Source organism: Misgurnus anguillicaudatus, chromosome 22, assembly GCF_027580225.2.
Source record: "Misgurnus anguillicaudatus chromosome 22, ASM2758022v2, whole genome shotgun sequence".
NCBI classification, from domain to species: domain Eukaryota; kingdom Metazoa; phylum Chordata; class Actinopteri; order Cypriniformes; family Cobitidae; genus Misgurnus; species Misgurnus anguillicaudatus.
In genome coordinates, this window is record NC_073358.2 from 36,246,983 (window position 1) to 36,272,802 (window position 25,820).

Genomic DNA, 25,820 nt, shown 5'->3' on the forward strand with positions numbered 1-25,820 from the left:
CGCCATCTAAAGGAAAAACATAACTGCACTGTCACCCGGTCAGATATATAAAACATGTGATTTTTCAAATATCACCCCATAAAAAATGCTTTTATTTTGAAGTCCGCATGAAATAAAAAATTGGCTTTAGGTAAGTATGTTATAAATTAGCATGGTCCAAAACAATGACAAACATGACATCGGGTATAAGTACCCAAAACTTACCGTTTTTTACTCTCTCCAGTAAAATAAACGTTTTATTACATCATTCTGTGCTTCAGCATCTGATCAGATTCCAGGCCGTGAGGTAGTAGCCTAAACGCTATTGGCTACTTTACAAGGGGGAGGAGCAACTCATTATGTTACTTCCGAACTTCCTGTTTTATGCTGTTGCAATGGGTCTGATTGAAACACATGAATTCAACATTTAAGTGTAACAATACTTTTGTCTAGTATTTACTGGAGAAAATAATTGCAACATACCTGTCATTTAAAGTTCAAATGTATTCTAACTATCTAAACATTTTAAATAAATTACATTTTAGAGCAAAACTCCGCAAAAAAGTTTTGAAAATTAAGTTTCTATGGGTTTGTTTTAAAATGGTAGGGCTATAATTTTGACATGCAGAACCAAAAACATTTGGTTGAAAATAAGTCATCCCAGCAAACAGATTAATTTACATTACTTGCATTAGCAACTCTATTACTGACACCACCCCTTAAAGGTGCAGTGTGTAATTTTAAAAAGGATCTCTTCTTGACAGAAATGCAAAATAATATATAGAACTATATTATCAGGTGTGTATAAAGACCTTTCATAATGAACCGTTATGTGTTTATTACCTTAGAATGAGACGTTTTTATCTACTTTCACCGAGGGTCCCCTTACATGGAAGCTGCCATTTTGTGCCGCCATGTTTCTACAGAAGCCCTTAACGGACAAACTTTTTTTACTTAGTTTTCTCCAACGATGACATGTTTGTCCGGTGGCGCCTACCGTAGCTTTTCTATGCGTTTAAAAAGCGATAGGTGACCAGTGGACTTAGCCGTTGGTTGCAGTTCCCACTTCACCACTAGATGCCACTAAAATTTACACACTGCACCTTTAATATTTTATTATTAAAGAAAGCTCAAGAAAGCTACTGTTTGTATATGCACATCTGTTATGTCCTATTATGTCAAAGATTGAGGATTTGATTGATTCAACAACGCTTCCTTTTTTTTAACATTACATTACTGTTCTCTTTATACGTTGCTTGCAATACACTCATAAAGGCAGGGTGCACTATCTCTGAAAGCCAATGTTGACATTTGAAATCACCTAAACAAATACGCCCCTACCCTAATAGAATCTGGACCTTCTTTTGATAGAACCGCCCCACACATACGCAACCCAGGCAATGATGCTGGTTAGTAGACACGCACCTTACTGCTGATTGGCTACAAGTGTGTTATGGTATCGGCCCGACTTTTCCAAAGTGTTTTTCAAAAATCATGCACCCTGCATTTAAGTGTAACAATACCCATAGTATTTACTGGAGGAAATAATTGTCATCTAAGAAAGCTCAAATGTATTCCAACTATCTAAACATTTTATATAAATTTAATTTTAGAGCAAATCTCCGCAGAAAAGTTTTGACAATTAAGTTTCTATGGGTTTGTAATTTTGACATGCAGAACCAACAACATTAGGTTGAAAATATGTCATCCCAGCTAACAGATTAATTTACATTACTTGCATTAGCAACTCTATTACTGACACCATTACTTGATATTTTATTATTAAAGCAAGCTCAAGAAAGCTACTGTTTGTATATTTAGAGTTATTATGTAAAATATTGGAGATTTGATTGGTTAAAAAAAAATCATTTTTTTTTAACTCATTACATTACTGTTCTCTTTATACGTTGCTTGCAATACACTCTTAAAGGCGGGGTGCAAGATCTCTGAAAGTAGTGCTGGGCGATATGCCCAATTTTGAGATCGTCCTATCGTCAGCCTGTGAGATCGGCAATACATGATAATATCAGGGGGCGGGGCAGTAGTTTACTCATTTATTTATTTGTTCATTTTTTCAAGCCACTTACTTGATTGGTGGACAAAAAAGAACAAGAGCAACACCGTCACGACTGCAACCTTCTCAAAACTGATGCCATTATTCAGAGTATTATTAATTTATTATTAATGACTGTAAAAACACCCATCTGCGCGCACACGCACGCGCGCACATACAAACAATTCAATGCATTTGTTTAGTGCTGTTGCAGAAAGCTACACGTGTCAAGCAGTGGTGCTCTCAGAGGTGCCTTTTTAAACACATCGGTCCAGTGGGAACGCATTCATATTTTAAACACAATAATATTTTAAACACAAGGGATGTATTGCTACAACTCCTTGAAATGCATATCATAAACAGGATTAATACCTAATGATCTGACTTCGGACGAAGCGCAGCTCTCTGCACGTACGCGAGAGAGGCGCCAATATGCAGCAGGTTATATTTTAAACAAAAGGGATAGTTTGCCTCAGCTCGCATGAAACACATTAAACTGAACAAATACATAGGGATTATTACTTTAGTTTATGTTTAGACTTTGGACAGATGCGAGAGCGCGTGCACGTGAGACAGAGAGAAGCACAGCTGCTCATGACATGCTGGATTTATTTCAAGCTCTCCGAGTAAAGTGAAGCCCACAAACCCTCATGGGAGGAAAAGCATGCAATGTGCATGTTAATGTGAAACTATGATGATAATAATAATAACCATAGCCAACTATCGTCATATCGCCATGAAAGCCTGCCATTGGCGATATGTCTGATGATCGTCGATACACGATACTATCGTCTATCGGCACAACCCTATCTGAAAGCCAATGTTGACATTTGAACAAACACACCCCTATCCAAATATCTGGACCTTCTTTTGATAGACCCACCCAACACATACGCAACCCAGGCAATGATGTCGGTTAGTAGACACGCACCTTACTGCCGATTGGCTGCAATTGTGTTTTGGTACTCGGCCCGACTCTCTTTTCCAAAGCGTTTCTCAAAAATCGTGCACCCTGCCTTTAAAAATAAAGGTTCTTAAAAGATTTCTCACAGCAATGCCATAGAGGAACCATTTTTGGTTCCACAATGAACCATTCCATCAAAGTTTCATAAAATAACAATTTCTTTCATGCATTTTTATAATCTAAAGAATCACATTTCTCGCCTTTTGTAAAACAGAAAGGTTTTTCGGAGGATAAAGATTCTTTATGGAACTATTTAGCAAAAAAAAAGGTTATTTTATGGCATCGTGAAGCATGCCAAGTCCCCACCTGTGTGTTAAAAATATCAAATCAACTGTATAGGCTAAAGTCTAGAAATCTAAAACATTAAAGATAAAAAAATAATTTATTGTCACTTTAAAACAATTTGGTTAGGAAAGTGTAAATTATTTAACCATTACATTTTAATGACATTTCTTTTAAAACGTTTTGTTTTTTTCCCCTGAATTCCCTGAAAAGAACTATTCACATAAATGAAGCTTTCACAAATGAAGAAAATGCTCACACATTGCAAACAAGACATCATGTATTGTTTTTATTTCATGTAGTATATTAATGCACTAGAGTTACAGATACATCCCTAGATGGCAGCAGACCACCATTAAATGGCAGTTGCAACATGTTATACAACACCATCATTTTCATGTTATTTTCGTGTAATGTGTGCTCAAAGTTTAGTAACTAACGTCTGCATTGAAAAGCAATGACACAAATGAAGACAAGAGAAGCCAATATGAGCTACATGTAGGAACAAAAACTTACCTTGGTTTTAAAAATGGTGTTTAGACAATATATTTAGGTCTGGGTACGAATGCGTCTCTGAACTATCATCAAAAAGAAAACAAAATTGAACATGCCCAAAATAATAAAAAGAAGTCAAATCAAAGTCCAGATTTTGAATGAGAAATTAGTAGGAAACTTTCTTTTCCATCTAATAAATGGCAACTTTTGAGGTATCAATTGCACATTTTCAGATTTAGGGAAGAATACATGAGTAAAAGACTATGATGATCTAAATGTAAAAGCTAAATATCAGGCAAGCTGCCATTAAATTACATCAAATATGATGTTAAAGGGGACATTTCACTTTCAGACTTTTTAAAGATGTCAAATAAATATCTGGTGTCCCCAGAGTACATATGTGAAGTTTTAGCTCAAACTACCATTTAGATAATTTATTAGCATGTTAAAATTGCCACTTTGTAGGTATAAGCAAAAATGCTTAAACGTTTTTGGGTGTGTCCTTTAAAATGCAAATGAGCTGATCTCTGCACTAAATGGCAGTGCCGTGGTTGGATAATGCAGATTAAGGGGCAGTATTATTCTCTTCTGACATCACAAGAGGAGACAAATTTCAATGACCTATCTTTTCACATGCTTGCAGAGAATGGTTTACCAAAACTAAGTTACTGGGTTGATCTTTTTCACATTTTCTAGGTTGATAGAAGCACTGGGGACCCAATTTTAGCCCTTCAGATTTTCATGACATGTCCCCTTTAAAATGAGGTCTCAGAAAGCAGGAAGCATGAAATGTGGATTGTAAGGCTAAAAACAGACTTCAAACTTCAGTTATTGGATAATTTCTAGATTTTTAAACGAATGTCCAAGAACACCGTTTAGTCTTCAATACTTTCAATTGGTGATGCACCGATGTATCGGCCGCCGATATTTATCGGCCGATTTTTGATGAATTTGAAACCATCGGCATATCGGCAATAGCACGAGAAAGGCCGACACCGATTGTTTATTAATTAACTGAATCCATTATATGTAAAAAATGAGTTAATGTTGTTAATAAAATAAATGCTGAATAGCAAAAACCACCTTTGAAGGTTGTCATGCTGTCTTGTTATATTTGTTTTAGCTTAATTTGTGCCTCTCTTATTATGTTGGTCAGTTGAATGTTAATTAGATCCAATCCATGTTCAGTAAAAATAATTTGATGCAGAAATAAACTAGCTAATAGACCAACTGTATAGTATTCTATACAAGTGTTTAATATCGGCATCGGTCAGAAGTTGTCTGTTTAAATCGGTATCGCCCCCCCCAAAAATCCTATCGGTGCATCCCTACTTTCAATATTCATATTTTTGGCAGTAGCTTTTCAATGTGTTCCTGAGTGAAAGTTCTGCTATTACAGTAAACAAATACTGGACATTATAGTCAAGTAAAGTTAACAGTATATTGTGCAAGTGGATTTATTTAGTTCTGTTTATAAACGACTGACTGACATAATGATTCTTTGGCAGTAAACATTTTGTTCCCCAGTCTACTCCAACATTCCAAGCTAATGACAACTGATAAACAAAGATTGAGTGAATAAATCGTGGAGAGGAATAACATCGCTTCCCATTCTTCATACTTTATAATTTAGAGGTGCAGAGAGGATCTCATGCACCCAAAATCCCATCCAACTCAGTGGAAACCAAGAAAAAAAATTACCAAGAAAATTACAAATGATGCTTTCTCTGAAAACACAGCCGTAGCAATAATTTAAAACAATTCTTAATAGCACTAATTCAGGAGAGTCACAACAAAGTCATGATGCACAGAAACATAAGTGCTACATCATAACTTGAGGAGTATAGGGACAAAGGCACAACGTGAGGTTTTTCTGGTCCTCATTCCTGCAGTTTGAAGTGTAAGGTATTGGTGCTCCACTGGGTGATGTCACAGTTTAGCATGGTACGCTCCGTGAAGCTCACGTTCCCTTCTCTGTCGATAAGGATTACCGTATTGGTCCTGTCATGGAAGGACAGAGTATGACACTGGTTACACAGTAATTAATTGCTACCATATTAATTGGAAGATTGTTTCCATAGGACTCTGACCTTGTGCCGTATCCTGGTGTCCGCACAAACACTGCAGAAAAGGCCTGAAGCATAGCTTTAGTGTAACCCACACCTTGACTCTCCTGTGCTGAGTCTGGGCTGTTTCTGAGAAGAGCAAAAATGAGTGTTTTTTTTAAAGGAGATTCGATTATTGTAAATATACAGTAAAATACTACATGCATTAGATACAGTGAGGAAAATAAGTATTTAAACACCCTGCTATTTTGCAAGTTCTCCCACTTAGAAACTATTTATTTGTATAATACAGCTGCAAATAAGTATTTGAACACCTGTCTATCACCTAGAATTCTGACTCTCAAAGACCTGTTAGTCTGCCTTTAAAAAGTCCACCTCCACTCCATTTATTATCCAAACTTAAGACGGGCCTGGACATGTGCTGGTTTAAGCAGGGGAACCTTCTGTGCCATGCAAGATTTCAAACCATGATGTCTTAGTATATTGCCAACAGTAACCTTGGAAACGGTGGTCCCAGCTCTTTTCAGGTCATTGACCAGCTCCTCCTGTGTAGTTCTGGGCTGATTTTTCACCTTTCTTAGGATCATTGAGATCCCACTAGGTGAGATCTTGCATAGAGTCCCAGTCCGAGGGAGATTGACAGTCATGTTTAGCTTCTTCCATTTTCTAATGATTGCTCCAACAGTGGACCTTTTCACAAAGCTGTTTGGCAATTTCCCAATACCCCTTTCCAGCCTTGTGGATGTGTACAATTTTGTCTCTAGTGTCTTTGGTCTCGGCCATGTTAGTAGTTGGATTCTTACTGATTGTATGGCGTGGACAGGTGTCTTTATGCAGCTAACGACCTCAAAGAGGTGCATTTAATTTAGGACAATAAATGGAGTGGAATTGGACACTTCAAAGGCAGACCAACAGGTCTTTGGGGGTCAGAACTCCAGCCAATAGACAGGTGTTCAAACACCCATCCTCAGCTGTATCATACAAATAAATAGTTAAAAAATCATACATTGTGATTTTTTTTAGATTATGCCTCTCACATGATTTCTAAGTGGGAGAACCTGCAAAACAGCAGGGTGTCCAAACACCCATTTTCCTCACCGTATATGCAGACAGGTAATTTTGAAGTTTGAGATCACAAACTGTTAAATAAGGGATAATGCAGAGGCAGCCGGTTGTAATGGCAAAAATAAGCCCTGACAGTGTAATCAGGACCCAATGTGAAGCGGAGGGTGTTGTATCACACTAAAGGGGCTTATTTCTGCGATACCAAAAGCAAGTGGTTGTTATCTGGGAATAACAAATCGGCAAATGTCGTGACTGGCCAATCAGAATCAAGCATTCTAACGAGCCGTGTAATAAATGCATATATGTCTAACATACTAAACCTGTTAAAATGTTACGGGTCACATATTAATACAAGAAAGGGACAAATAAGCATTAAAAGCTTTTCCAAGTGCTCATGACTATTTACGATCATCCCTAGATTTGGACTAATAGACCTTTCTGATTGTGCCATTACATTCAATTTCAGTGATGCTGAGTGCAAACAGATTCATAATGTCTAATCAGACATCTGTGTTGCACTCTTATAAATGCATCTCCTGTTAAAGGTCATTACTGACATGAGTGTGCCGAATATCTGCCTTTAACAGCTTCAAATGACATGGAGAAACTTTGTGTCATTTCACAGTGCACAAGCTGTATATGGGTGATTGTATAATTGCAGGTACATTTGGAGTCCAAAGTCATTATTTTATTCTGCTTTATTCAAATAGTTATATTATTTGGTACCAATTTTCATGGATCACAAGATATTACAGTCATAACAATACCATTCTCTTATATAGCTGAAAAATTTCCTTCCTATCGTTTGAATTAGTCATTGTCAAACTTACCAATAAAGAGTAACAATCAGTAGCGGGGGGTGACTTCTTTTTTCGAGGGCGCTCGATGCGAAGGTTATCACAACATGTAGCCCGTCATGTGTGTGGTTCCTTTTTTCAAAACATGTGCTCTGCACTTTGAGAGACCCTGTGTGCATCACGCGTCATGCCAAAACAAGTGCCCGCTTACTCTTGCATGTATTTTGTGAACGTGAGCGTATCTTTTATCATAAACGGTTTTGACGCGTGTGCAGCAGGCACCCATCTTGGCATGACACATGATGCACACAGGATCCCCCGACACACAGACCACATATTTTGGAAAAGGGAACCACACACGCCACTCCGAACACTTATTTTGAATTTGCGCCCCTCGGATGAGCAGTCACGAGCCGCCACTGGTAACAATATTGACAGTCATGTACAGTATGTGTGTGAGAAAAACTGTGTGTTTCTGTGACTGCCAGTTTTGTTACATAATGTCAACAGTAGTTTTACAGTAACCAAATTGACACTGACTAATACAGACAACAGGAAGGAAATCATGATTTTCAGCTACACTGTCAAAAATAAAGGTACAAAGCTGTCACTGGGGCAATAACCTTTAAAAAAGTCCTAATATGTACCATTTAGGTACAAATATGTATCTTTAGCCCTATTCGGACGGGATTAGTTTTACAGGGGGACCTCTGAGCAAATCGTGCTTCTCACAGGTCCTCTGTGTTTTTAATCCCGTCCGAATCGGCCATGTCTATGTTTTTCTCTGACGACCTCCGTAAGAATTCCAGAGCAATTTACCTACTGTTTTTGGCCGAACTCAGAGGTCCTCTGAGAAATTTAATCCCGTCCGGATGCAAATGTCTGTGTTTGCCCGCAATATCTTTTGAAAACGCGGTTCATTTCGTGTTTTGGCCAACGTGATCTGCCGTAAGGTCTTACTAATGCGCGTATATTGTATTTCCTGAGTCCCATTCATTCAAATATGAATGTTTTTTCGCATTCGGCAAAATAAAATAATTAAATCAAGACGAGCTGAATATCATACACTGTTAAGACTGGCCACTGTAATTAACGTTATAAGAAACTCCGTTCAAAGTTGTTCAACTCCGGAATGGAAATGTTAATTAATAAAGATAATAAATTGTTATTAATCATTATTTCTTCATTTCTGGGTTTATTATAAGCAGACAGTTATATAAAACACGTAGGCTAACGTTACTTTAGTAGGATTTGTATATTTTATTTTGATTTGTTAAAATTAAATTAATAAATTACATGTTCTGTCATAATTTTATTTAAAGCAAAATATTAAACCACAAACACGCGTATCCAGAGCACGTGCTCTTCTGCAATGCCCAAACGCATAAAACAGACACTCCCATCTCTGGAATAGCCTGCATCATCAAATGTCCTGGGGGACACGTTGAAACTCAAACGTTGTTTGGAAAACTAATCCCGTCCTAATAGTGCTTTTGAACTGCCAATATGTACCTTTGAAGTACTAATATGCACTTTTTGGGTTCAAAGGTGTACCTTTTTGAAAGGGTACTGTCCCAGTGACAACTTTTGTACCTTCATTTCTGAGAGTGTATATAAGACACGTTTACAGGAAAAAAATACATTATTATGGCCTGTAACATCTTGTGATCCTTGACAATGAGTACCAAATTAGTAAAATAAAAAATATAGCCATATGAAAAAAAAATCACTTTGGTTTCCTTAATTATATAAATCACCCATATGGTAAAAATGACAATAAAGTAATTCTGACTTTGACTCTTAAATGTGAAAGATAGATGGTCTTTGTCTTTCCTTGCTCCAATGTTTCAAACATCCAAAAAAGTGCTTAAAAGGTCTTAAAGGACAAGTTCGGTATTTTACACTTAAAGCCCTGTTTTCAGATTGTTTATGATGAAATAGAACGGTTTTGACTGAAATTTCGACATATGCGTTTGTTGTTTCACCTCCCACCTCCACAACGGCTGCATAGGTGCACCGGACCAATTCTTCCTAAAATGCATTAAACCCTCGTCTACAAAGACATGAAACCCACCGAGTAGTCAGGGGCGCTCACTGACACGCCCACACAAAAACGCTGCAAAAGATGCTTTCGAACAGCTGTGTTTTAGCATTTGTTGTTAACTTGTGGACCTATTTTTCCAAACGCCTCACACCCGTACATTCTTCCGTTGAGAGCTTGAATAATAGACACTCCAGCCCAGTTGGTGGCGATAATCCACCTTTGCCAATTGCAAGAATACAAACAAAGTTCCCGGCGCGGAGTAATACCGTACCTCACAGCACATCTAATACAAGTCAATGGAGTTGGACAAAAACTACGATAAAACCTGTTGGAATGCGTATTTTACAGCGATTTCTGTGTGAGCACATCAGCGAACACCCCCGACCACTCGGTGAGTTTCACGTCCCCGTAAACGAAAGTCCAATGCATTCCAGCAAGGATTGTTCCAGTGCACCCACACAGCCACCACAGAGGTGGGAGGTGATACAAGAAACACCTGAAAATTCTCGGGGCAGCATCATATGTCCAAATTTCAGTCAAAACCGCTCCACCTCACCACAAACAATCCGAAAACAGGGCCCCAAGTGAAAAATACCGAACTTGTCCTTTAACGAAGTCACAAACAATGTTTTAAGATATAAATGAATTAAAATTACTATGTGATAGTCTGCCTGTATTCTACTTATAAAACATAAAAGTCTTATTAGAGGCTGAATGCCGGTTTAATAGTCTAAAATAATATTAAGATCTATTAAGGTAGATGAAAAACGGAAAATAAGAGAAACCAAAACAGAAAGCGAATATTGCATGTCATAATAAAGTAGTGTGCAAACTTACAGTTCTTCATTATTAAGAATATGCAGCAGTTCTTGCACTAAGCCATTAGGAGGCAGTGCTTTACCCACTACACTGCTGAATAGTCGTTTGCCATGCTGCAGTTTTCTCCATGGAGTTTCTAGAAGTGAATTACTCAACCCATAGATTCCTGCCGAAACAAACATTATATTTTCTCCTGTAAGCTTTGCCCGAGCGAAACACGCCCACAAATCTGGTGCTGAATGAGTGAAACTGCTGTGTAATGTAGACAGTAGTTTTAATGATACAAACGGCAGTGGTTTATTCAAGACTGGCGTCTCAACACAAAGCACTAACTTAGGGACTGAACAAACCTGCTTTGAGATGAATGGGTTCTGAACTGCCCTTGTTTCCATAGTAACACAACGTGTCTTCATTGGCCCTGCATCCGACAACAAAACGAGAAAAAACGAGTTAGTGGTTAAACATAATTAAACTACATTTATTTTTGTCATTGTAAATGCATACCTATATTAGATATGCAATAAATAAATATAAGTTATGCAAAAGTGTTTAATGTAAATGAGTCCGCATGCACATGCAAATCAACACATATACCAATTAAAAGTAGGCTACATCAAAATGCAAAAATATTGTACATAAAACTTAAAGATGAGCAGAGCACTGAATGACAAATAAGGCTTTACTCTTAAGGCTTTATCGTGTTCAACCTATTAGGAGCTGGTCAGTGTTGACTTCTGTTTATTATGCAGTAAGCAATTAGCTTCAGAAAGAAAAATGTGTGCTGACAGAAGAAATTGTATTTCAATGGTGAGAAAATCCTAATGCAAGGACCCATTACAAATAGTTTTTGTCCACCAGAACCAGGCAAAAAATTGTGGCTCTTCGTTGGTGGTCCTATGTCTTACAGTGAGAGAGGTTCAAAGATGGCTGTTTTTCCGCTCTTGAATCCAAAGATAGCCTACGATACATTAGGTGGCGCTGTGATCCATTTCATAAACAGTTTTTATGTATTAACTCTACTGAATAAGTATAAAACACTGTGGTGAAACCCTCTCTGTCCAACATTACATCATTCCACTTCTCCAGAATGCAAAAAGAGCCAATCCTGCATGAGTTTGCCATTTATCATGCTCCCATTTTAATACATGTAGTAAATTAATACTCAGTTAAGTTTATTAATCCTGATAGAAAAATTGTGCATAGCTTAAAAGTCTTGAAACCTAGAAATGTATAATTTTCGTGAATAATGGCATGCATGGTCCCTAATGAACTTCCTACCATTTCTTCTATTTAAACTGATTATATTATATTGCAGTGTCTAATTTTTGAGTTTTTAAGTTTTTATGCCAACTGGTGGGTAATTCTGTTTATCTACTCGACAAATCCAAGTTTACTTGCAATCGGCACTTGGCAAGAATTAATTTTGGAACCTGACTGTGTGTTTCAAAGGAGTAAAATTCATAGTGTTGTTTATTTGCACTTTACATTTTATTGGCCCAGGAGATGGCAGGAGAATATAGCTGTGAAATAAGAAATAGCCAATTTAGGGTTTTTGAAAGCAATCTGAGAGGCACCTCAATAGTGCTGCTAAAACAGTTTGGCAGTGTAACAAACCACAGTAGAGAAAAAGACAGATAGACAGACAAACAGGCAGGACTCTGGAAAACTAGAGCCTGTTGCGTAAGTACTAGGGATAAAATAAGTATGTAGAATAAATATGCAGAATGGTGACTTTCAGTAAAACCACATCTGTTTTTGGCATCTTTAAATGAATGTTTGTTAATGGCATTTTGCTGAGATGCACTACTTTCTTTAGAAGAATTAAGAGTGCAGGAAAGATGGCAGTGCAACGTTCATTTTCTTTCAGTATAAAGTTTCATACATCTAAACCCATCGTGACGTTATATATAATATAAATAGTTATAAAAAATTGGAATGTGACATCAGCAATGCAATGCATGCTGGGTAAGATACGGAAGATCTGGAGGATGCGGTGTAGTATTGGAGTAAGACGATAAAGTTAGTACTAAACAGCTAAAAAACCAATTAAGATGGTAAATGCTTGCTGTGTAATTAACTGCCATAACTGCACAACATATTTATAACCTTAAAAGATATCTGTCTGCAATCACAGGTGTCTTGTGCACCTTTTACATTTATACTGTTATAACATCAGATACCTGTCCATAATCCCAGGTGTCTGGTGTTAAATACCAACTGTGTTAAAACTTAAGATCCATGTCTATGATTACAGGCTTTGTGCCAGTTACCCTTTACATTCATATAATTTTATTCATTACATCAACATTATGCCTAAAATGCAGTTCACTAATGCCCTGACGTGGGCACTGCCAAAGACGTAGTTCCCATGCCTACTTATAAGTTGCCTGCCCTAATACTGCATTTGTTTAAAAAAGTATCTCATGTTCTTACAAACCTGTGTATACATTTCTTTGTTCTGATAAACACAAAGGAAGATATTTTGAGGAAAGTTTGTAACCAAATCGTTCATGAGCCTCATTCAGTCCCACAGCATTGTTTTTCCTACTGTGAATTAGGGTTGTGCCGATAGTATCGTGTGTCTACGATCGTCGGACATACTGCCGATAGCGGGCTTTCATGACGATAGTTGGTGATGGTTATTATTATTATCACCATAGTTTCACATTAACATGTGCATTGTGTGCTTTTCCTTCTGTTTTGTTACACACATTCCTCAAAATATCTTCCTTCATGTTCATCAGAACAAAGACATTTCTAGAGGTTTGAAACAACATGAGAAAATGAGTGAGAAAATTATGACATATTTGAGTGAACTAGCCCTTTAATATAAAATCCACTATGTCAGCAGAGTCTATAAAAGCAGCTTTGACCAAAATGGATTGGCACAACCAAGAGGATTTATTAATAGTCCTGGCCATGATCTCTAATGCAAAGTCTTTAACAGAAATTAATTCATAAGCCAAATACCTTCTAATCATGTACGATCATTGTCAGGAAACCAACTTAAGGTATTATTTTATTAGTGGTAACAAGGAAGGGCTAAAGAAAGAAAGACACAGTCTCCCACAGACATTTAAAATCATCTGAAAGGCACTTTCATCCGAAGTAAAGTACTTGCATTATAGAGACCTGAGGTTAAGTAGCTTACTCAACAGTGCACTGCAGTTCATGGGCCACTTTTTACTTTTCCTGGCTAAATTTCACCATTATGCCAAACAACCCTAAGATGATCTGGCGTTGAGATTTGAATAAACAAGACAAGGCGTTACAAAGCTAGAGAACTTGGTCAAATACTGTAAAAAAAAAAAAAACAGGTTGCACATCCAACTAAGTTTAGAGTCTAATTTTAAATATAAAACAATAACGCTATCAAAGTAGATACATAAATGCTACATAGTCTAGTTTTTATGAACACTTTACAACACTACTACTATTATGAACACTACCTTTTCTTTGACATTAAAGGGTTAGTTCACCCAAAAAAGAAAATTTTGTCATTAATAACTCACCTTCATGTCGTTCCAAACTCATAAGACCTCCGTTCATCTTTGGAAACAGTTTAAGATGTTTTAGATTTAGTCCAAAAGCTTTCTGACCCTCCATTGAAAATCTATTTACGGTTTACTGTCCATGTCCAGAAAGGTAATAAAAACATCAAAGTAGTCCATGTGACATCAGTGTAGGGATGCTCACATTGACCGTTTAACCGTTAACCGAAGGTAAGAATTTATGACCGATTAACATTATCAGTTAAAATAAAAAAAAAAGTGTTAATACATGGTGCGTGTCGTCATGAGCCAACAGACATTTCGCCACTTTTTCTATCTTTAATTTGTGAATGTCCTGTAAATGACACAAATTATTGCTGCCCTGATGGTCTGATAAAGTAATCATTTGTATGAGAAATCATTTGTATGCGTGTTTGGAAGCTGAACGGAGACGCGCGCGTGTCCGTGCAAGATGACGCGGTCCGTCTCGTGCACATCCGAACAGACGCAAAAGCAAATCTTTCTGAAAAGCATCCTGCTTTAGAAATGACCACTGTGGTAGATGAAACGGAGACAATCTGCCCTTTTTGGATATTAATCCTGTGGACTGATCGCGTGCTTTTTAATAAGGTAATGTTGCGTGAATATCTGATAATATATGAATCCTGGTTCTGTTGTTGATCTGTCGCTGCTGTTTGCACGTTCAAATTAAATCTTCTGTTTTTACTAGTTCACAGACAACCGTCGACTGTATTTTTACTCAATGACAATTTCATATTAAAATCTTATAAGTTAACGGTTAAGGTTCGGTTTAGAAGCTACGGTTGTCGGTCGGGAAAATTAACTGATATGTGCATCCCTACATCAGTGGGTCAGTTAAAATGTGTTGAAGCATCGAAAATACATTTTGGTCCAAAAATAACAAAAATGACAACTTTATTCAGCATTGTCTTCTGTTCTGGTTCTGTTTTGAACCGCGTACACGAGACTAAAGTCACGTGACTGCAGTGACGCGGCTGATGTGTTATCTGGTGCGCCCCAGCTGGGGTTTTTTTTGTGCGCCCGAGCTTCGTTTACAGTCTGAGGGAGACGCACACTGTTTGAAAAAAAAAAATCAAACATGTCTGAGGATAACTCTTCAGCCGCATCACTGCAGTCATGTGACTTTAGTCTCGCGCATGCGCTTTAAAAAAGACGCAGAAGAGAAGACAATGCTGAATAAAGTCGTAATTTTTGGACCAAAATGTATTTTCGATGCTTCAACACATTCTAAGTGACCCACTGATGCCACATGGACTACTTTGATGTTTTTATTACCTTTCTGGACATGGACAGTATACCGTACATAGATTTTCAATGAAGGGTCAACAAGCTCTCGGACCAAATATAAAACATCCCAAACTGTAACGCAGATGAACGGAGGTCCCACGAGACCGGAACAACCCGAGGGCGAGTCATCAATGACATCATCTTCACCCTTGGGTGAACTTTCCCCTTTAATAATTAATATGAATAAAGTTTTAAAATGAATAGAATGAAATAGTCCATAACCTGTGAAAGCCCAAAGGAACAGTGCCAAAGTGGAGTCTAAAAAACGAAACCTGATAATACACAGAGGGAAATCTTTTAATAGGCTGAGATATCATATAAAACATTAGGCTGTTATCAGACTTGTCAGTCACATCCCTGTAGAGAAGCAAACAAAATCTCTTTATTCTTTCGGAAAGGTCTCTATTTACAGGAGAGCAGTATTGATTTCAGCACAAATGCCCAATGCAATTCCCCAGAGTTTATCTGAACGTGTATCATTTTGTCCTTTGTGGATGAGGAAAGACAGGGAGAGGCCGATAAGCTCAATAACGATCTTGTTTATTAAAAGGGTAAACAAATGGATAACACTCCCGTGGCTATCTTCATCAGTTTCAATATTTTGTTCGGGACTCAGATCGGCCCATATATTGCGTCTATAAGTTTGAAGAGACAGAGATGAACGGGCAAATATTACCCCTCCAGGACCCCAGATGACAGCACAGACTTAAGTAATACATCACTACATTAGCAGACAGCCTTTCAGCGAGCTAAAAGATGGGGTGATGATGTCTCGCCCTAAGACTCTAGCGCACAGCCAAATGCTGTGATAAATGTATCTTGGAAAAGAAAAGAAATAAAGAGGACAGTTCTCCTTAAATGATAATGGTAAAAACACTGAACTTGAAAAGGACATACAATGTGAATGCAGGGCCTGCTGTTCCTCTCTATTCTTTCATATCATCCTCATAACAATTGATAAAGTAAGATTTAAAAAAGGCACAATCATTTTAGCATTATGACTCCTCGCTTTGTGTCGATTTAAATGGGCATGACTGTGTGTGCAATGCATGTGTGAGGAAAACCCGCTTATCCAGCAGTTCTCTTTATCAGCTACTGGTGATGTCACCACAAATATGTGTACATTGTGTTTGGCAGGTATGCCCATCACAAATACTGTATGTGACTAAATGGGTCAAGTGGTAAATTACTTAAAGGACAAGTTCGGTATTTTACACCTAAAGCTCTGTTTTTAGATTGTTTATGATGAAATAGAACGGTTTTTACTGAAATTTCGACATATCCGGCTGCCCCGAGAATTTTCGAGTATTTGTTGTTTCAGCTCCCAGCTCTATAATGTGTGTATAGGTGCACTGGAACAATCCGTCCTAAAATGCATTAAACTTTCATTTACAAAGACGTGAAACTCACCGAGTGGCCAGGGGCCTTCACTGACACGCTCACACAAAAATCGCCGCAAAAGATGCCCTCCAACAGGTGTTTTAGCATTCGTTGTAAACTTGTGGACCTATTTTTTTAAACGCCTCACACCCGTATATTCTTACGCTGAGAGCTTGAATAATAGACACTCCAGCCCAGTTGGTGGCGATAATCCACCTTTGCCAATTGCAAGAATACAAACAACGTTCCCAGCATGGAGTAATACCGTACCTCACAGCACATCTAATACAAGTCAATGGAGTTGGACAAAAATTACGATAAAACCTGTTGGAAAGCGTCTTTTTCAGCGATTTTTGTGTGAGCATATCAGTGAACACCCCTGACCGCTCGGTGAGTTTCACATCTTTGTAAACGAAAGTTTAAATGCATTTTAGATAGGATTGTTCCAGTGCACCTATACACCCATTGTAGAGGTGGGAGGTGAAACAACAAACACCCAAAAATTCTCGGGGCAGCCGCATATGTCGAAATTTCAGTCAAAACCATTCTATTTCATCATAAACAATCTGAAAACAGGGCTTTAAGCGTTAAATACCGAACTTGTCCTTTAAATAGTGGTAGGACAAAGGCAACTCGGAAGGGATCACATCATGAAAAAATATAATTCTAGATCTGTTTTACATTTATGCATTTGGCAGATGGTTTTATCCAAAGTGCATTCAAGTTATACATTTTATTAACATATGTTTGTTCCCTGGGAATAAAACCCATGACATTTGCCATGCTAATGCCAAACTGTACACGTTGAGCAACATGAGCACACACGCTTTTAAATAAAGTTCACATACATTTATGACCATATTTTGTAGCTAAAATACTCAAGCATGGATACTTGGATATGAAATGCACCAACCAAGATTTGCACTCCACAACTTACCTGAAGTCAGCAGTCAGGAGATTGAAGCCGTTATATAAATGACCCTCTGAAGAAACTTTACGGAGGTAAGCAAAACTGTCCAAGTTATCCGTCAAATAGTTGGACACCAAAAAACCTGAGTAGAAATGAGGACAGGCATTTATCAATAATCCAATTTATTATGCCTATGGATTGTGTAGGAGAAGAAACTGGTTGTGAACTTTCTCTTTCTTAAAGGATTAGTAAATTTTCTTAAAAAAAAAAAAATCCAGATAATTATTCACCACCATGTCATCCAAAATGTTGATGTCTTTCTTTCCGTGTGTCTCAACCTCAATCGCAAAATCCGTGCAGTGCACTGGAACGTTCGTTCCCTAAAAATTCCCACAATGCAACGCAAAAACCAGTGAGCATCGATGGTCCCTATGTTCCCTAACCAGAAATCACGTGAACTTTTCTGAAGCTCGCCAACCGAACATCACGTGATCCAACTCAATAAACTTTATGAAATGTTACAGAACTTTTATAAAGATTAACGTTTGTTTTAGTTGTAAATATAAACACACATTGCTACACAGTAAGGGACCACAATCTACTCAATATTTAAAATAATAATATTTATTTAAAATTGTAAATATATTTATTACATTTAAAATGTAATTATATGCCTCCAATTTTATGCACAGATATGTTTTCACAATGTACTGTTTTTAAAATAAGTCAGAGATATGTTGGTTTTGCCGGTTGTTGATGAGTACAGCTGTGAGTGATTACAACGCGCTTAAGCAGCCACGTGACAGAAAAATAAGTGAACATTGTCCCAATGTGAAGTGAGCTAGGGTCCTTACCAGTGCCCGAACCTGTGTACACGATATACTGATTCACGACCTCGGGAGCTAGGGAACGAATTGAGACACACGGTTTGTTCAGTCAAGAAGAAATTATGTTTTTTGAGGAAAACATTCCCGGATTTTACTCGTTTTAATAGACTTTAAATGGAACACAACACTTAACAGTTTAAATGCAGTTTCAAAGGACTGTAAACAATCTCAAACAAGCCATAAGGGTCTTATCTAGCGAAACGATTGTCATTTTTGGCAAGAAAAATAAAAAATATGCACTTTTAAAACCACAACTTCTCGTCTTCCTCCGGTCGACCTCACGTAATACGTCATCACGTCAAGAGGTTATGGATAACGTATGCGAAACTACGCCCCAGTGTTAACAAGTGTGGAGAAAGAGGACCGTTCCAACATATGTCGAATTATACTAATTAATGTCTTTGTGTCAGTTTATTGTTTAAAATGGTCTGCAAATGTGTGTGTCATATATGTAACATGTGACCTTTCGACGTCATTACGCAATTACGTGAGGTCGCGCTGGCGCGTCACAGGACCGGAGGAAGACGAGAAGTTGTGGTTTAAAAGTGCAAATTTTATTTTTCTTGCCAAAAATGACAATTGTGTTTGGGTCCCTTTAGAGTCCTTTGAAACTGCAATTTTAAACTGCATTAAAACTGTTAAGTGTTGGGGTCCATTAAAGTCCATTAAAATGAGAAAATCCTTGAATGTTTTCCTCAAAAAACATAATTTCTTCTCGACCGAACAAAGAAAGACACCAACATCCTGGATGACACGGTGGTGATCAAACCATCTGGACTTTTTCAAGAAAACTGACTAATCCTTTAAGGTCAATGTGTTACTCAAAACTACATGAGAAGAAACAGGTGCATAACTTAATGCTCATATTGAAGTCATGTTTAACAACATATATTAGAGCTCTGACACACAACTGTTTATATGTATAACCATCTATGACAGCTGAAATATTTGCATTATATTTAGTGACATGGCCTGGGAACAGAATGGGAAGGGCTGTTTGACATGTGTGTTTGATGGTAAGTGGTGGTGAGGTGTCAGGCTACAGGAAAGAAGCAATGAAAGATCTAAACAGACATTAGAGTGATGACAGTGTAAAGCCCAGTTCAGCTATGAGATAGCAGTGAACAGCTGATGGATGACTCTAGACGCACTTATTCACATAACATGTCAACAATTATTACGAATGAAATAAAGTCGTTTGTGTAAAGTAAATCTACTATATTTTTCTTGACTGCTTCAGCATTAGGAGTTACAAGCAAAGACATGCTGGTAAGATGTCACCTATAAATTGTATTATTGCCTAAGGGACTTTTATTTATGATGATGTTTTGGGTGGAAGTTAAACACAGCATCTAGACAAAAACTACAATAGGGATTTTAGAGCTTTGGTGAAATGTATAAAAATTATAATTTTTCTCTTGGTGTACTGAAATTGTTTAATTGGACAGATGCATAACGATTAATCGTGTTTAATCTATAACAGAATAAAAGTTTTCATTACATCATATATATGTGTGTGAACTGTGTATAATAGTTATGTATATATAAATATGCACATATGCATGTATAATTCTAAGAAAAAAAATTAATATATTAAGTATTTATATTTACATATAATATAAATTAAACATAAATATAGAAATGTATATAAACATGTAAATATTTCTTAAATATATACATGCATGTGTGTGCATTTATCTATACAAAGTTATTATACACAGTTCACACACATATATGATGTAAACAATAGGGTTGTAACGGTATGATTTTCCACGGTATGATAATCGTCTCAGAAACTATCACGGTTTCGCGGTTTGCCGGTATTAAACACTTATTATTATTATTATTATTATTATCATTAGCTACAATGACCCTTAAATTAATAAAAACAGATAGGGGTTTTGGGCTGAACATATGGTTTATTATATTAAACTTTTGGGGGGAAAAAATACACTTTTGAAAAAGTAAACTTTGATTCTTAATCTTTTTTGATTCTTTTAATTTAATTCTTTTAAATAAAATGATAAAATATTCATTAAATTCTCTCAGAGCTGCTCTGGACATATTCATTTGTTCACATCGTCATATAGTGAGTGAAATATATAGTTTTTATTATATGGGATAAGTATAATCAACTTAAATTGATCTGTAATATAAATCACTTAAATGGGCTTTAGTGCCGCCACTCTTGTCCACATTTCTTGCAAACTGGATATCCATCTTCAAGGACAACTCCGCGTTCGTTTTTCGTATACCCAAAGTATTCCCATACTGTAGATTTTAACTTTTTTTCTGGTGGGGGATAGAGGATAGAATTTGTAGTCTCTGACATTTTTTCTGCTGTACATAAACGAGTGGAGTCTAGCAGTAACACCCAATGAAGTTGCATGTGTGTAGTACCGCAGGTGAGATCTGCTTTATTTTTTTTCCAAAACCGTGTATAAGCAAATGTTTACGCTATGATAATCGTAAAAATTAATATCAAGGTATACCGCCATAACCGGTATACTGTTACAACCCTAGTAAACAAAAACTTTTATTCTGCTATAGATTAATCACGATTAAAGGGATACTTCACCGATTTAGCATTCAGCTTTGTATCTGTAGAAACCCGGCAGTATTACTGAATGACCATGTTTCCCTCCCTCATTTCCCCCTGAGAGGAGAGATATCTGCATTTTGGTTCTGCAAAAAAGTCCTCCGATGATGTAATATGACGATTTTTGCATCATCGGAGGACTTTTTTGCAGAACCAAAATGCAGATATCTCTCCTCTCAGGGGGAAATGATGGAGGGAAACATGGTCATTCAGTAATACTGCCGGGTTTCTACAGATACAAAGCTGAATGCTAAATCGGTGAAGTATCCCTTTAATCGTTATGCATCTCGTATTGTATCATACCGTGGCTGGATTTTCCCAACCGGGTCATGAGTTGCATGCCGTAAGTTGGAAATAGGCGCATGCATATTATATAAATGACACAAACATGTAGTGAATCATAAGTTAAACAGTGTTGTAAAAAGTGTTGTATGACTCGTTCTCGCTCCTCCCGCGGTAGTAACTCCTCCTCCTTAATTTTTTCGTACGTTATCGGAAAGAATCGGTAAAGCTAATCTTTTTTTATCTGATTAAACTAAAGACTCTTCGGAGATATAAAGGATGTAATACTACTCTATAGGTACTCTAGATTAATATCAGAAATGCAGAAACACCATGTGTTATGTGAGCTTTAAGATTTTAGGAGGGACCAGATCATATCCAAGGACCAGAATATAACATAATCTGCAATTTAGGACAGCAGACAACTGCAGCAACCACCCATAACACCCTAGCAACCATATACAGTGGCAATGTCCTGATAAACCAGATGAAAACCAAAGTTACCCTGATATTGTGTTTATGCTCTAAACTCAATGTTTGTGCCTGAACAAGTTCATTGAATGAAACTTAACTTATTCATACTTATTCATATTTTGGGCGAACGTGAACTGAACTGAACGTACTGTATTACTGCCTGATGAACGTTACTGTGAACTCGTTTATTCTGGTGCTTGTGAACGGCACGCTCTCTCAGTTTAACGTTGTTCAATAGGGTGCCAGATTTCTATAGTCTTCCAGGCGAAAACCCGTCTAAAACACACTGTAAACAGGCCTTAATGTGTAGCAGAAAAAACACTCAATCTGGCAACACCGCCACCAGTCAGTGTTTCATGCTGCATGCGTCATCAAAAAAACACTGACTCTGGACGCTGCCGAAATCCCTGCCGCGCCACTCACATAGTTTAACATTAAATAACATCATATTTGTCCTAAATCGTTAACAATTAACATAGGCTGTTAACGCATATTCTGGATCTTAAAATAGACTCTAAATTCACGCTATTTGACGTGCACGTGCGGTGTGCGATACCTGCTAGTCCTACACGCGATGCCTCGCAGCGCTTCTCGCCCGCTGTGCGACCCCCTTGAACCACCCAGCTAGCCTTTCAAGATATGTGACAGCAAGTACAAAAATTAAAAGACAGTCAATGCTAATGTAAACCCTGGTTGGAAAAGGATTTAAAGTTGGATATGAAGATGAAATCTGAAGCATTTAGCTTCAGAGTTAAAACTTAAAATAATTGCTGTCTGTGGTTCTATATGGGGTATAATGGCAATCATTTTTTAAAAATAATATGGGAAAAAAGAACTATAAATTCGTTCATTTTTGGAACTGTGACCTAGTTTAAATTTTTGAAATATGAACTGTGAACTGAAGTTCATGTAGAAAGTGAACGTTCCCAACACTGTCTAAACTTATTTATTTTGCACAGGCAAGCACTTCTCACATTTCCTCCTGAAAACATAAAAATTGTATTTATTTCTTTTGTTTTGTAGGACTGTACAGCTCCTCTGGGAATTTTTAAACTTTCCATGCTACTCAGTATTTTTCTAAAATTTTTAAAACTTTATGGTCAAATATAATGTACAAATAAAAAGAAAAAAGACTTTGGATTTGTAGAGAGCTAAGTTTCGTCATACACCAAAATAGTCTTGTTTTGAAAAATATCCCAAGCAGTAGTAAAGTGCAACTTATTTTAACTTCTTTTGGTGACAAAATTAACAAAACCTTAATAAATGAAACACGGGAACATAATCCTCACTTGAACAGAATGTAGTGATGATGAAGAGTTTCAAAGGTGCATTAACTTAATCTTAAGTGTAATTTGTCAGAGTAATACATACGTGTCTAGTAAACTGCTCTATAATAGCCAAGTACATTAATATTAATGGGTGAAAGATTTGCACTACCTCTCCCTTGAGCATCGGGATTTTGCCGCCACTCCATGTAGTTGGTCAGTGCTGCCAGTTTTCCTCGCTTGCTAATTCCCAGCCACGAGCCACCTTCCTTTCCTACTTCCATGTCCAAACCTAATGACAAAAAAACCCCCCAGAAAATTAAAGGGTCATTAAATCTTGTCTCCTGGCTATGAAAATGCAAAGAAAAAAGTAAACTGAAAGTACAGAAAGATTTTTTCTGAGACAAAGTACAGCAATTTGTTGCTCTCAGCACATTGGTCCGTTTATGAGGTCCTTTATAAAGGTCTTAAAAAGGTCCTGTATAGCTTAGTGGTAGACCACTGTGTTAACAGCGCAAAAGGTCAACATGGGTTTGAACCAATAATTAAGGGACATGTCTAACAGACATTGTTACCTGGGTTGCGTATGTGTGGGACGGGTCTATCAAAAGAAGGTCCAGAATCTATTGGGGTAGGGGCGTGTTTGTTTAGGTGATTTTAAATATCAACATTGGCTTTCAGAGATCATACACCCCGCCTTTAACTCCTCATTCACATCTAAAGGCTTAGTAATAGTACATTCTTCCTAACACTTCACCCAGCAGACAGATAAGGGCATCATCTTTAACAGCAGAATTTATTTTTACCACCATTAAGGTTGCCATCAATAAAAAGGCATCCTATGCTGTCTGACCCTAGCAGAGATTTCAGAGGAGAACGTTCAGACAAACAACAAATGTCTCTAACTATGTTCTGGTGCCAAGGGAATAACTGATTTCTGTTCTGAGATGTATTATTTATCAGTCAAGGGTCTATCATTCAAGTCGGACAGATTTTACTCCTTAAGGGTGGCCAGTTAAATCCTGATGTTACATGAATCATTCAAAATCATTGACACTAGCTAAAAAGTAAAATTATCACTGCTACCTATAAGACTTCAACATAATTGCAAGTACTAGATAATGGAAGTTTAACATGTGAATGTTCCCATGACTCCTCAGTACAAAGCAACCTTTGTTAATATGAACACAAAGTTAATTTCTCTAAACTCGCCGGATGACACAATGTAGACAAGCATGAAGAAGCATTGAGAAAAATGGATTACTGGAATTGGATAAAAATCCAATGTATTTCAGGATGGAAATGAATGATACTTGTATAATACAGAGCTCACACAGAGTTGAAGAGCTTAATGTAGACCTAACTATAGACCTTTTGCGTGTTTGCAAACAGAGATGACGTTTTTTGTGGGCGGAGCCCAACTGGTGGCAGAAAGTGACAGCTCCGCAATAGGGGTGTGAAGTGTTTTAGCATTAAACTGTGATTTTTATGGGTCCGGTGTTCTGTAGAAGTCTGTTTCCCCTATATTTCTCTTGTGTAATGTTTCTTATAACATTTTCACCAAGTTACGTTTATTTTTTAAATAAATTAAAAGCTTAAATGGCTTACTGATATGTGTGCATGTATGTAATGTATATGTATTGTTCTTTATTGGTAAATCAATTATTTTTACAGTACGAATAGCTGAAGTACTTATAAGAGCAATACTATCATCTATTCTGTATAATATAATTTATTAAATATTTCATCATTTCCTGTTTTCAATTTCTTCCTTATATTTTTAGCCTACGTGTTTGTTCTAAAACTATTATGTTTACATACAAATTTATTTGTATAGGCCTGTTTATATATTATTAACACTTTACATCGTGTGTGTGTGTGTGTGTGTGTGTGCTATGTTTATATATTTATTAGTAAACATCATAATTTAGAACAAACAAGAAGAAGACATATAGGCTAAGATATAAGGTAAAAAGAAGTAATAGAAAACGAAATAAATATGAAAACTTTAATAAATGGTAATATTATTGATATTATGAACTCATTCAAATCTTTAATCTTTTAAATAAATTATAAACGTAACGTGATAAAAACGCTATAAGAGACACATAGAGGGATCAGACTTCGACAAAACACCGGATATCTTCTCTAATTATTTTCTATTCAAATTATTAAAAGATTTTTCTGATTATTTCATCACTCCAGTCTGTCCGGTTGAGGGCTTATTGCAACCATAAACACCTACGTTTATCTTCAAATGGTGTCTTCGATGACGGTATACTATAAAAATGAAGGTCATCTATTTTGGCATTCCTATTCTGACACTCAACAGCACAACAAGACATTTTCTAGTGAGTTATATTGTTTGTTTCACTCGTGTCTCATTCATTTCCACTGTTTTTCTGCCACCACATTGCGCGCGTGACGTAACTATGACGTCGACTCGCAAAAGGTCTATAGAACATTTATTAACTCACATAGGCTACAGCAACATCATAAAATACTTGGACGCTTATGCCATGCTTAGAAATATATGAATGCATTACTTGAAATGGCTGAATATCAAACCAAGTATAACTTTATAAAGGAAGGTCACACAATCATACATTTTTTATTCTTAACGCCATTCCAGTATCTAT

At 36.9% G+C, this 25,820-nt stretch overlaps 1 protein-coding gene across 2 annotated transcripts in view; it reads right to left on the minus strand.

The window, feature by feature from the left end:
- Window positions 1-5,214: 5,214 nt before the first annotated feature.
- Window positions 5,215-25,820, minus strand: part of tango2 (transport and golgi organization 2 homolog (Drosophila)) — a 30,430-nt gene continuing 9,824 nt past the window's right edge. For both annotated transcript variants that reach the window (XM_055199158.2, XM_055199156.2), the window contains 6 exons: window positions 23,354-23,473; window positions 17,702-17,816; window positions 10,915-10,982; window positions 10,583-10,730; window positions 5,864-5,968; window positions 5,215-5,774 (listed from right to left, as the gene is read on the minus strand). In XM_055199158.2, coding sequence (XP_055055133.2) covers window positions 5,654-5,774; window positions 5,864-5,968; window positions 10,583-10,730; window positions 10,915-10,982; window positions 17,702-17,816; window positions 23,354-23,473 — 677 coding nt within the window. In that variant the 3' untranslated portion in view covers window positions 5,215-5,653. The remainder of the gene's footprint in view (window positions 5,775-5,863; window positions 5,969-10,582; window positions 10,731-10,914; window positions 10,983-17,701; window positions 17,817-23,353; window positions 23,474-25,820) is intronic.